At 36.9% G+C, this 13,485-nt stretch overlaps 1 protein-coding gene across 1 annotated transcript in view; it reads left to right on the top strand.

The window, feature by feature from the left end:
• ADAMTS5 (ADAM metallopeptidase with thrombospondin type 1 motif 5) overlaps positions 1-3,717 on the top strand; it is a 39,234-nt gene extending 35,517 nt beyond the window's left edge. Inside the window, exon 8 of the mRNA XM_010722791.3 lies at positions 2,941-3,717. Coding sequence (XP_010721093.2) covers positions 2,941-3,511 — 571 coding nt within the window. The 3' untranslated portion in view covers positions 3,512-3,717. The remainder of the gene's footprint in view (positions 1-2,940) is intronic.
• Positions 3,718-13,485: the final 9,768 nt, after the last annotated feature.

Here is a 13,485-nt window from a genome sequence, read left to right as displayed (position 1 = left end):
AAAGCACATAGTCTGCTGTTTGCCAGTCTTGCTGTGCCAGATGGTATATGGTTTTTAGAGGATAGAGAGAAGGGAAGACAGTGATTAATCAGAAAGCTATTGGTGTCAGAGGTATATCTAGATATATCCAAAACTCAAGGTTTCCCAGGTGATGCTGTCTTGGCAAGGCACACTGGGAATGGCGTTTAATATCATCTAGTAGATATCATCATTTTAGTAACATAGATTCCTTGCATAGTTAGTGAAAAGAAGCAGGCAGTATTAGAGCACAGCTGTAAAAGTAATCCTCAGTAGCTGAAAGTGATTATACCCTAAAATGTCTTTTCACACTGCTGACTATACAAGGAGCTTAGGTGACTAGGCAAGATGTCAGAAGTACACACAGGCTTATATGTGACATTTACTATATCCCTTACTGTTCACTGGGATAATATTGATCTCCAGGTGAACAAATATTTTTTTTAAGTTAAAATATTTATAGCAGTCATCCATAAGCCATTTTTCTGTCAGAGTTCAGCTTTTAAGTATGATACAACTTAATATAAGTAAAACAAAAGCAACTCCCCCATGGTTTTTCCTGACTCCACAAAGCAGAAGCAAGCTTTGTACCAAGATTACCAGTGTCAAGTAAGTCTGCCTCTGTCTGTATTCTTATTTCCCTTAAGGTTTGTGTAAGAATTAGGATTTTTCAACCACTGTTTATATAGATTGCAAGGTCTCACTAGATTGCTATAGTGACCTATTCTTAGGAACTTTCAGTTGAACATTTATATACAGCACACAACATCTTTTAAAATGAACATAGAATTTATGTCTTACAAATTCTTGCATATACGTGAAACACCATTAGAATGTGAAATTTGACTCCTGAAAGGACCTTTCATTTATATACATTTTGACACACTGAGTAATAGTAGTCAAAAATTTCCTCAAAAGTGAGTTTGTTATAAAAATAACCATAAGCAATCTTCTTCCTGGTAAACCAATGATTACTCACCTAAGGACGCCGAAATACCTCATCCAAAAAGAATGACTTTCTATCCAATTTGGTACTTATATAAACCAAATCTTTTCTAATTTGTAAATATTGAATGAATATTGAACATTAAATATTGATTGAAAATTCTGAAATGCCTGAACAAAGAAGACTGTATGACATACACTTCATGTGCTTCAGTAGTAACCCTTATGTTTCAGCCCTGGCTCCAGCAGTAATGCTAGAGAGACCTCATGAATTTTAGTGAGGCCAGATTTGTAGTGTAGATATAATTGAGAACAGTGAGATTCCACTGTAATTATTCCTATGAAGGTACCATCTTACTCCTCAAATCATGGCTTTAACTGAAATGGGACCAGTTGGAGAGTAAAATACTGATTTGGCTTTGCTGCATTCAAAGAGTTGTCTCACTTAGTAATAATCAAGCTGTAAGTAACATGTGTGTTTTAACTTGATTTTGATTTTCATTTTTTTAATGCAAAAATTATTTGATATAATTCCTTTATGCAAGATTTTTAAAAGAAACCCTACATTAAAATAGTAAAATCTTGTCTTTTTTCTCTTAAAATGATCAAAAAACCAATCTCCTGGAAAACTCTTTCCTAAGAACTTTTTTAAAGGGATATAAAGTTAATTACTCAGAAGTTGGGAAATAGGGGAATTAAGGCTGCACATGCTTCTTTTTGCTCATGGAATGTTGCTGAGAATGTTGCATTCTCTTTTTTTTTTTTTAACTAGATGATTTTGTAACTTTAATAACGTGTTTTAACAAAGCTATTTTGGCAACTTTTAAGTAAAAGTATTTCTGCAGTGCTGTGGAGCAGAGACACCCAGCTTGTTATTTGCACAATATTCCTTCAGGCTTATAGCGGTGATAAATTAAAAGAGTTTTAGTAGATGCCCCGTAACTGCTTGAAATAGCATGGGAATAGAACAAGCATTTCATCTTTAGTCTCTGCAGTCTCTGTTTGGGCAACCAAAATTGGTGAAAGTGGTAGTCCATTCTTTAAACAATTCCAGGAGTCTGTTGCTTCCCTGAATTGTATGTCTATTTTTTCATTTCCTTTCCTCTATCCGTTTCAGCACTAGGCACTTAAGATACAAGGTACTTGCAGAATGGTTTTGTCACAGGTTTAGAAATGAAAATAAATGTTTGCAAAATCCAGTTTGTAGCCTATAGCTATGTATAGCGTTCAGCCTTCTTCGCTGTGTATCACTATGGTTAAAACAAATTACACACTTGAGATAGTAAAAGCTCTGATACACTTGCAGGTTTTGAGTGCTTGTCGCTTTCAGTAGAAAAGTGAAATATCTCTTCCTAAGTTTGCATTAAAGCATTTCATAAGTACCTACCAGAGAACTTTATGCTGCAAATTAAGTGTTTGAGTGCACCTTCTATTAGACACTGAACAATTCATCTTCAGCTTTATGAATTTCAAAGTAAACAATTTTTTTCTCAGTGATAAAGATTATTTTTAAATGTTCCCAAGGTACCTCTATCCAGCTGTTACTCTGCTCGTGCTTTCCTTAATCATTACGGCAAAGGCAGCAAGAAACAGCTGTAACCAATGCATATCTCATTATCTTTCCTTGGCACGGAAAATGTGCATCGTATTTCATATCTCCCACCCTTTGCTGAAGTATATAAACTATCTGTTATTTTTCATTCCTCTTGTATCTGACTCATGTGAAATCATTCCTGAAGCTGAAGATTAAGCAATTTGAAGTAAGTGCGGTAAAAATTTCCTCAAGAACACAGTGTTACAAAAGACAAATAATGGAACCTGATTAAATTAATCTCAAATGTGCCTCAAGGCAGATGGATTCAGGGCCTGAACAAAAATGAAGCAGGTTGTGTCTTACCGGTCACTTCATTAGGCTTTGCAGTAAGACTTGAGTTTTATTTCACAGCAGCTACTGACTACTTTTTTTCCCCTCTGCAGTAAGGGCTACACAGATATAGTGAAAATCCCAGAAGGAGCAACTCACATCAAAGTTCGTCAATTCAAGACTAAGGACCAGAGCAGGTTTACTGCCTACCTGGCCCTGAAAAAGAAAAACGGTGAGTACCTTGTCAATGGAAAATATATGATCTCCACTTCAGAAACAATCATCGATATCAATGGAACTGTCATGAACTATAGTGGCTGGAGTCACAAAGATGATTTCTTGCATGCAATGGGACACTCTGCCACAAAGGAGGTTCTTATAGTGCAGATACTTGCAACTGACCCAACTCAACCAGTGGACGTCCGTTACAGTTTCTTTGTGCCAAAGAAGCAAGGGCAAATGACTAACTCTGTCACTGGCAGTGGCAGCAGCAGCAAAGTAACTCCACAGCTCACACAACCCCGGTGGGTGACGGGGCCGTGGCTTTCTTGTTCTCGAACATGTGACACGGGATGGCACACCAGAACTGTCCAGTGCAAAGACGGGCATGGAAAACTAGCTAAAGGATGTCTTCTCTCTCAGAGACCATCAGCATTTAAACAATGCTTGTTGAAAAAATGTTAACCTGTGGTTGTGATCTTCTTTAAAAGAGGTTTGATGAAGCCATTGTTGACATACTGGTATTAGGTCTGCCCAGACAGAGAGAAGCAAAGGCTTCAGTGAATTTACATAAAGTCTCAAATTATGGGCAGAATCTGCCTATTTGGACCAAATGAAGATATGCACTGCTTTGAAAATAGTAGGGTGATCTTGATCTGTTTAAAAAAAAACCGCATTATAGTTGCTATAAGCCCTCTGTGTCTGCAAAAATATAAAATAAAATAATGAAAAAGAAGAAAAACTAGCAAATGGAGGATCCTGGGATATTTGAAGGTTACAGAATCATCTCCCCTTTTTCACCTACCTCTAATACAGTATGTCCTTAGAAAATGTCACTTGTACCCATGATACATGGAAGCTTATTTTATACTATTTTGTAAATGTATTTGATTTGGTATGTCACTTTATATCACTTGGTTCTACTAAAAAAAAATCAAAAGACAAGCTATGTAAGCAAAGTGATTGACCAAAGTATATCTGCAGCCCTTGTGGACCTTGGTCCAGCCTTCAGAAATGGCTGCAGATGTTTTACTGGAAAATGAAGAGCTTGCTGCTGGTTTTAAAAAGTAATTTGATTTTGACAAAGGGAAATGCATGTTTGTTCTAGGGATTTCCTGATAGCAGATCATAATTCTATGACAAATTCTGTGTTTCCACCAAGAAATTCTCAGAGGAGCACTGCAAGAGTGCAGACCAAGGATCCCCACAGGTACATTGCTCATATACCAGCACCATCAGCAGCTCCTTACCATGAGTATGTCAGACACATATAGGAGTAATATTTGTCTACCTGAAAGAATCTGTGTACTTTTTTCTTGGTAAACCCTCCACTAGTTCCACCTTTGTCACAGTGTGGGATCCCTGTTGTTGCTGAACAATAGCTGCTAGCTCCTTCTTTCCAAAAAACAAAGGCATACTGTATTTTGTAGAAACTAGTTAGAGAACCAAAAATTACAGGTATGATAAACAAGTGTCTTCTAACTCAGATATTCTGAGGCTATGTTCAACTGCTTTCTCTGTTATTTTATCTATGGCTTCCACCTTGAATCTAACAATGTGTAATGTACCTACATCTTTTGAAGAGGCTATAAAGGTCAAAAAAACACAGCAAGCAGTTAATATTTTATCACTGTTTTGTTCATCATGTCTAACTCTGGTATTCATCTTACCAGCAAAAGTTTGTAACTGTTTGTCTTTTTGTTTGATTTTTTGTTTGTTTGATTTTCATGTTTTGTACATCTACCACATTTGGGAGGAAGAGGTGTCAGTAGGAAGTCAAACCACATCAGGATGTGGAGGACTTGCCCAACATCAATAAAACTGTTTCCACAGTACAGGCAGAAGCTAGTAACAATTTCCCTTGAGAGCAGCTTCTGAATCCCATTACTATCTGGTGGAAGTTAGTGACTGAGGAAGGATATTTCACCATATGCAGGTAACAGGTGGGGAGTCCACACCAACACTTGTTAGAATTGCTTCCTTTCATATCAACAGGCTTTGAATTAAACCCTAGAATGACAGGTACAAGGTGGTAGAACTCCATCCTCTTTTATTTCTCAGTTTGTCAACACAGGAGAGTATGAGATGAAGAAAGATTTTCAGACACAGCTGTGAGTCAGTGGTACTTAGCACTATACTTCCTCAGGCTCCAGGCTCTTCAGAAAATCCCGGTCATGAAATCAGAAAAGAAATCTTGGTTGTGTTGCAAGAAGGGCAGGTCTCACTCCAGGCTGACATAAACATGTTTTTGCAACTCTGGCATGTTTATTTGAATTCTAGAAAGCATGTGATGATTTTAAAACAGCACAAAGTTGCTACATCAACGAGTTGAAACCTGGAGAAATATCTGTTTTTGTACTCCATTCTAAGTAAACACTAAAAGGGACAGGGTCTCCTCTTTAAAAGTTAACTGCAAAGGAATGTTATTAGTCATCTTCAGCTTTCGAGAATGGTGTGACCTCCTAATAAAAGTGAAAACATGATCTTGAGGAAAGTTGGCTACTTAACAACTGATGCCACCCTAAGAACTTAAATCAAGGCTCTGAATATTTGCAGAGTTCTGGAAATTGCTTATTTCTTCTCTACTTTATAACATAAGATCATGTTTGAAATGTCTTATTTTCCTTTCAAGTAAACTGATTTTTATATTTATGTATGTATAAACACATGTTCTAGGGCTCTTAAAGAAGGTCATAACAAGTAGAAACCATCATAAGTGGAAAGATAAGGAGCATAGATTTGATGTTTGTCCAGGCCTACAGCTGCTGAATGCCAATTAGGCATTTATTTTTCCTGTGTTGTATCAAAATAGAGACAGAATGTGCAAGTATTTGTGTTTGCATTATAGAAATAATTTATTATGTAGTCAACAAAATGAGTAAGGCTTTTGGATGTTATTCAGACTCCAGGAGAGTAATACCATAAACAGGTATAAATTTAAATCTTCTTTAGATCAAGAATTTTTCATAGAAAGAGTCTATTTATAAAAAGTAAATAAATGCAAGAGCAAACCACTATACTGATTTTTTCCATTTTCACCGGTGTAGTAGTGAAGGAAATGTGCAAAAAGAAGTTGCTTTTATGTGAAATCATAGAATCAGAATTGTTTGAGTTGGAATAGACCTTTAAGAGTCATCTGCTCCAACTTCCCTGAAATGAGCAGGGACATCTACAGCTAGATCAGGTTGCTCAGAGCCCCATCTAGCCTAATGGAAAGGGAACAGACTAAGGAAACTATCCTAAAAGTGGAAGGTGAACTAGGGCAGCCTGCTATACCCAACATTTGCTTTTTAGCTGATCTTTGTAACCAAACTGCAATTCCCAAATTTGCTTTTTTCATTTATACCTATTTCATGTAACTGATGAATGAAAAATTGCTGCAAGGTATGTGAATTTGCCATTACAACTTGTGCTTCAAACTAAATTCCTCGTCGGTCATACTGTTACATCACTGTTTACATTACTACTGAGTCTTGCCAAACAAGATTCATCAAATGCTTGGAATGGATAGAGGCACTGTCTCAAAAGCCCGGAATATAGAAATAAGCAAGCTTCAGTGTTAAAATTCACTGTAGACTTTTTGGGACACATCTCCAGTGCCTTAGATTGGACCCCCTTTTGAATCTGTGGCTTTTTATCTGCTTTTCAAATGAGTCAGTGTAATTAGAAAAAAGCCTTTCATCTGCAGTTTGATTGTATGCATGAAGTTCAGTTTATCTGCCCTCCTGTGGAAACAGTTTTATCACAAGGGGAGAGGGAATAATCTTGTGGATTAATAACAATTGTATTAAAAAAAAAGAAAAAAAAAGACACAGCACTGAAAAAAATAAAATAATTTATTTGTTTTTACAACTAGTATGTGAATGGATGTAATGAATTTATTTATTCTTATTTAACAAAAATATCAATTGTGCAAATTCTTTATTTAAAATGTTTGCTATCATCTCTGACTCTCTTTCTTGCTCTCTTAATTTATGCTTCAAATTTGTGTTGAGTTTACATAATGTATGGCACTGGTTATTTTTTGTTTGTTTTTATTTAGAAAGCTTTCTGCAAGGGACAGGAGTATATGTGTATACATGTGTGCACACTGTATAGATGTATATTCCTTTTCTGCTGCCATCTTTCTTAGAGAAGTTCATGACACCTGATGCTCAAACCTCCGCATTATGCTTCAGTTCTAAAATATCTCAGTCACAGAAGTCTGTGGACACAAAAAAACAAACACCCACGTTCTAAACAACAGACTCACTTCATATAGGCATGTGCAATTTGTGTTCTGCTCCTTAGTAGTTTACCATTTATGCTGGTAAGAGCCTTACCTTTTACACCAATGGGAGCAAGCTCAGACTTGCAGTAAATGGGATTTCTCTCTATGTAAATGAAGTTTCTCTGAGTTGTCAGGGTGGCAAGTGAGTATTCTCTCATGCAGCTTCTTATATTTAAGTGACATCCCTACAGAGAAATTGTTTTGTGTGCCTCTCTGCAATTAGAGATTAAATGATGTACGATTTGGTTTATCAAAAGTGAACCATTATAAAAGCTACTTTTCAATTTTTTCACCGTTTATATACTTATATATATTTATTATAGCTATAAAATGTCAAAAGCACAATTTGTAAGGCTTTGCAATGTTTTTCTTTGTTTTACTCTAGCTCTTTGCACCATGTCAGGCAGTGAGACACAAATAAAAAGCCAGCCAAGCATGCATTCCCAGTATTTCCATGAAAATAGCAGTATCTGATTACTCCCAGTTTTTGTCTCGTCCAAATTCTGCTTAGCTCCAGGGAAATTGTACTGGGCTGTGAGGTAAAATATATATATATCTGTAAAGGTAGCACGACAGATGGCAAAAAAACTATTTCAAACTACAAAAAGATATCTTCCTCATCAGTGCCCATATTCACACAAGTTACATTCCATCTCATCCTCTGTACCCAATGTTTGCCACTGTCCAGGCCCTGTGGAACATCCAGAGCCAACCATGAGGCTTCAGATGAAGTTACAAAAGCCAGTGGGTGACGCTTCCTCCATTAAAGCCCATCCGAAACACCAGGAAATAGCAATAAGTCTTCACTTTGATGATCTTTGGGGTGGGCTTTAAAGAAGCCTCGTACAGTTTAAACATTGGGGTTTTCAGCAGAATGTTTAGGTATGTGACTGTTTCTCCTTGTGTTCACGAAAGCTGCACTGTTCTTTCTCACTGAGAAAGACAGAGCCTATGGGATGAAGCAAAGTTACTGATTTTGAGGCCTTTTAGTTAACTGATTCATTTTTATAGAGTTGCACCCATACTTGTCACTGGTAACATTTTCAATAGTCTTTTTTTACTGTGGGTACCCAGAATGCTAATTTATATAGTAAAGCTAATTCAACATTTTTGTTTGAAATGGCATTGCCAATGCAAATATTTCTGGTTTATTGCACATACTGTTAATGACTTAAGCTGAGACAAATTTTCAAGTCCTCAACTGGCATCACATAATGTAGCTCTGGGGTTTACAAGATTATATTACAAGTGGCAGTATTCAGTGATATGGCATACAATATTTGAAAAGCCCCAAACACATCGTTAATGCAGGTGAGTGGCTGGAGAACTTCTCTCCAGATAGCCTGTACCAAATACTTAACAGTGTCTAGCTACTCTGCACACTGCAGAGTTACAGATTGAAACCAAAACTCTCAGTGTTGTTTGCCCTGATATTTGTCTGTTAAGTCTCACAGTACCCGTAAGGATATTTCAGATATTTCCATGTGTATCAACTAGAATCTTACATAGTCTGTGTTGAAACATGTAGGTATACACATAGAACTTAACCGTGCCTACATGGAAATGTGTTTTTTTTTGTTGTTGTTTGTGTTTGTGTATACATGTGTATGTATAACTGTATCCACATTTGTATGCACACAAATGAGTATTTGGGTTTGCGTTAATCCCATTCATGGGGCAGAATAGATACACTGGTTTCAGCTATGCCTACGTAAATTCAGAGTAACATCATTACATCGCTTGCCTTTGCAGGAGCTGCTTTGAACTCAAACCACTTTAAGTAACAGCATAATTTCTCTTTTTAATATATAGGAACTGGTTTACATAATTTACTGCATGAACTGTGAAATTTTCAGATGGTTTTATCGTATAAAACATACTCCTTGACAATCAAGCGTATATGCATTGATAAAATCTCATGAGAATAGGGAAATAGGATACTCTAAGTTGGTGACAATGTGTTCCCCTGTGTAGCAATAATTAAATTTCACTTCTATTGTCAGGTCATTGTGTAACATCAGATAAGATAAAACAAGAGAGGTGTTCTAGGGAAGATGAACAGGATAGTGCAGCTTTCATTTCTTCTTAATTTATTTCATGTGCCTCTTTGTACACTCCATTGGTGTCACTGTGTGCATTACAGGCAACTTGACTGAAATACCAGTACCTTATGAAAACCAAGATGTGTCACAAGACTTTTTTTTTTCGTTTTTCTATATGTCTAATCAAAGAGAATTAACAGTTTTAGAGCACTACTATGTCAGCCAGTTTACACCACAAATAACGTTATGCAAAACATTAATTCATTTGAACTGAATTGTACAAGATCTACACTGTACTATGACACATTGAAGGCCAATATTTTGTTATGTAAACTATTACATATGTATAATTTACCAGTTGTAATCTTAAAACATTTGATTCTGTGATTTCAGTTAAAAGAAGTAATAAACTGTATCATAGGTCCAAACAGTTGTTTCATATGGTATATTTGTGGGCTGCTGTTTGCCATTTGTCTCCCACTAAAAAGAGAGAAGCGAAAAGAGACTAATCTGACCCCTAAATTAAGGCTTAAATATTATTTCTACATGTAAACTTTGCACTTTGTGCAGTATATAGTGGGGTGAAGTTCTGTGGATGTGTTCGAGTCATTAAATATATCAGAAAAGTGCAGAAAACAGCATTCAATGCCTTTCCAAAGACTTAGAAAAAATTAGTTTGCTGCCATCCAACAGAGGTAGCATACACTGGTGATCTCTTGAGTCTGTACAAAGTCCAATGAAATCCAGGAGACCTGTCCAAAAACTTCATTCAGCAGAATTAGACAGCGGATTAAGATAGCCCAATTTAGATTAATAATTAGCAATATAGACTCATCTAAGAGTAGTAAAAATCTGCCAGAGCAGGTGGCAGAAGTGTATGATGCATGCAAATATGGTATTGTAGTACATGTATCCAAGGGAAGATTAAGGTAATAACTAAGGGGATATGGCTGGTGACACAGAATTGCATACACACTCCTATTGAATTATGGCTTTTAAGATGAAGTAGTTAATAGACTAGATGATCTTGAAGGTCTTCTCCAACCTTAATGATTCTAGGATTCTATGATTATACCATGACTTTCTAATAGAACTGGATAATTATGAACTATAATTTTCATGCTGATTTCTTGCATATCCTTTCTAATTCCATAATACGAAGTTGGAGGTTTTTTTGTTCCCTAAAATGATGTGCTCTCTCCAAAAGAGAACACAAATTCAACTCAAAACCTAAGTCTTATTACAAGTGTATGTCTGATCTATTGATTGTTGACATGTTTATGAATTTTAGACTCTGCCTTTTTATTTTTTTATTTTTCTTTACAAATTTAAGCGATGTTGATTCTTATTTATAGATAGAATTTTTTTGTATGCCTAGGAATAGCTTTTCTTCCTGGGCTATTCTTACAATGACAATGAAGATTTGCATAGCAGCCAGTACCTGTAGAAATAGGTCCAAGGCCTTTGCAAATATGTTTTTAATAATCTGTTACACTGCATACCAATCCTTGAACCACCTTACAAGACAGCTGTCCTGCTAGTGCTTGGTACAAGACATAGAGTAATATGTGTACATATATATATATATATATGCACAAAATATTAGATATTTGTATATATTATGCAGGTATATAAAAATGTTTCAAAAAAACTCATTTATACATTTACACTACATGTTTATAAAACTTTTCATTGGTCATCAGAAAGAATACAGTGTTCAACATCAGTGAAGTATGCAGTGAAAACACTATATAATCATGCAGTTCTACCATTTTTCCTGCCTAATGGGCTTCGGGAAATGATTCATCTACTCCACACACTTCTCAACAATAACAGACTAACATGTTTTCTTCCTTCACTGCATTTCAGCTCATCTATGGTCCTGGGGCAAAGCAAAAAATGCATCCACTCTTCATCTCCCCCTGATCTTAGACAGGTAGAGGTAGCAGTAATACAAAATATACCACGACTTTGTCCTTTACTTTTACACGTTTTTTGTCTACGGCAGAACTCCATATCTCACAAATACTTCAATACCTTCTCTGTATTTATTTTCTACAAACCAAGCTGCAATGTCCCCAAGTGGTAGTGGCAGATCTTCCCAAAATTATGGGAATTTATTTCTCATTTTAGAGTTTGCAGTAGCTCAGAAAAAGCCATTAATGAGAATGGAAATCCATTCCTATACAAATCAAATGCAGCACAGACAGCATATAGACTTCCTCAAACATCCAAGCCTGTCATAATTCCATTACTGTGCAGAGACTGTTCTGTATCAGGAAGATGAACTCATTCTCTCTTAATGCATTTTCCATCTCTTCATAATGTGACATTTCACCTCTTCAGAAACTTTACAGAGTTATGTACAATGGGGGAGATTTTTATTCCCAAGATTCTGAACTTGAAGACCCAAATCTCATTTTTAGGTTAGGATACAGGATCCATTTGGCCAATTTTAGACTTCCAGCCAAACTGAACCTGAAATAAATAACTAACTAACTAACTAAATAAATAAATAAATAAAAGTTGGAAATATCAAAATATATGGAATAATTAAACAAGAATAAGGCAAGTTTTTTGTTTTTTTTTTAGTTTTTCCACACTGCTTATACCTTGCTCTTCTTATGCTACACTCTGCTAATTTGGAAGTAATACATTAATCGTACTCACACCACTCAGCATTCTACATTGATTCAACAAGAGGATTGCAGAGAAAACATGTGGGGAAAAATATTTTAATAAAATCCAAGGAAAATGATTATTTTCCATGCTTGCAGGAGCAGTGCAGAAATATCTTTGCTTTTCCTTGATTATTCTAAAAAAATATATACTTCAAGGAAAAGGCACATGTATTTCCTTAAGCAGTTGCTTGATAAAGGTCTGTTTTAGCAGTGTAACCAAATAATTAGTTCATTAAAATGGCCATTGCGTCCAGTGATGCAGCAGTCTCACACTGCAAGTGTTGCGGTTTGGTTCATTGATGTTTCTTCACTGTATTTGTCCTTTCTGTTCCTCTTTCTCAGTAAGACTTTACCTAAGGACCTGCACCTACAGAACTAAAAACATACCCTTTGATAGCAGCCCAAGTTCTGCTACCTAGATCTGTATTAGCAGCAATGCATCCAAGTAAGCCTTGAATGTAGCAGGTGGGTGCCAGAGGGCCCATGTCACAGCAGGTGAAACTGAACTCACAAGATCTTGCATATGTGCACAGATATGCCTATTTCCAGCATAGCCAAGTGCTTCACGCAGGTGTGCATCATAAATATACTCTTTTTATAGCTACAGCTCTGCTAGCCACCTTTTCCCTCCCCCCTACACACTTCTGTTATTTTCTGAAAGCGCAGTCAAGATGGATTTTACACTTCTTGCTCTGGAGGCACAGAGTTTCTTGCTCCTTTGAAGCTTGCTTGCCCACAGCTGCTCACTTGCAGAGCTGTGATTGAAATAGATCAGGCACTCATGCTTGCTTATGGAACACTCAGGGCTGAAACTTCCGTTTTTCACAGAAATGTAGCACAGCACGAAGCAAGTACCCTGGCAGCAGGTGCTCTGCCCAGGCCCTCTGCTGATGGAGCCACGTGTTCTCATGGTGACTGATCATTTTGCTTATTTAATAATCGAAGGCCATTATGCCCTGATGAGATTTGCAGATGTAAATCTCGCTCTAGCTGTGCAGATGACTACTGAAGGGCACACGCATGAGTTAGACCCATGAAAGTTTGTGCAAAGAATGTGAAAATTGCCCTCAACAGGCAATCCAGCAGAGGCCTGCTGGAAACGTGCCCCACACAGCCACAAAGCAGTGAAGGTACCGCAGAGAAGCATCTGCTTGTAGACTGGGAAGGCATCTGAGAGTTGAACATCACCCCAGCACCATCCCCAGCAGCATCAGGTAACTCACATCTTGAAACAGTTGAATCCTGGCGACTGGCCACCGCGGCAATTGCTGACATGGCAGCTGCCCAACGTGTTGGCAAACAAGCTGCACTACCTAGTAAAGGTGGTCTGTAACTACAGGGTAACAAAAATTATACTGGAAACTTTCTGAGCACTTTAAAGTGGTCGATTTAAAACAGGACCCTGCCCACTGAAAGTGGTCCTTTCTGAAGGCCTCACTGTACTTA

The sequence above is a fragment of the Meleagris gallopavo genome, chromosome 1 (genome assembly GCF_000146605.3).
Source record: "Meleagris gallopavo isolate NT-WF06-2002-E0010 breed Aviagen turkey brand Nicholas breeding stock chromosome 1, Turkey_5.1, whole genome shotgun sequence".
In the NCBI taxonomy this organism is placed as follows: Eukaryota; Metazoa; Chordata; class Aves; order Galliformes; family Phasianidae; genus Meleagris; species Meleagris gallopavo.
The sequence above is the reverse complement of the archived record's forward strand: the minus strand, read 5'-3'. Positions and strand labels throughout refer to the sequence as shown.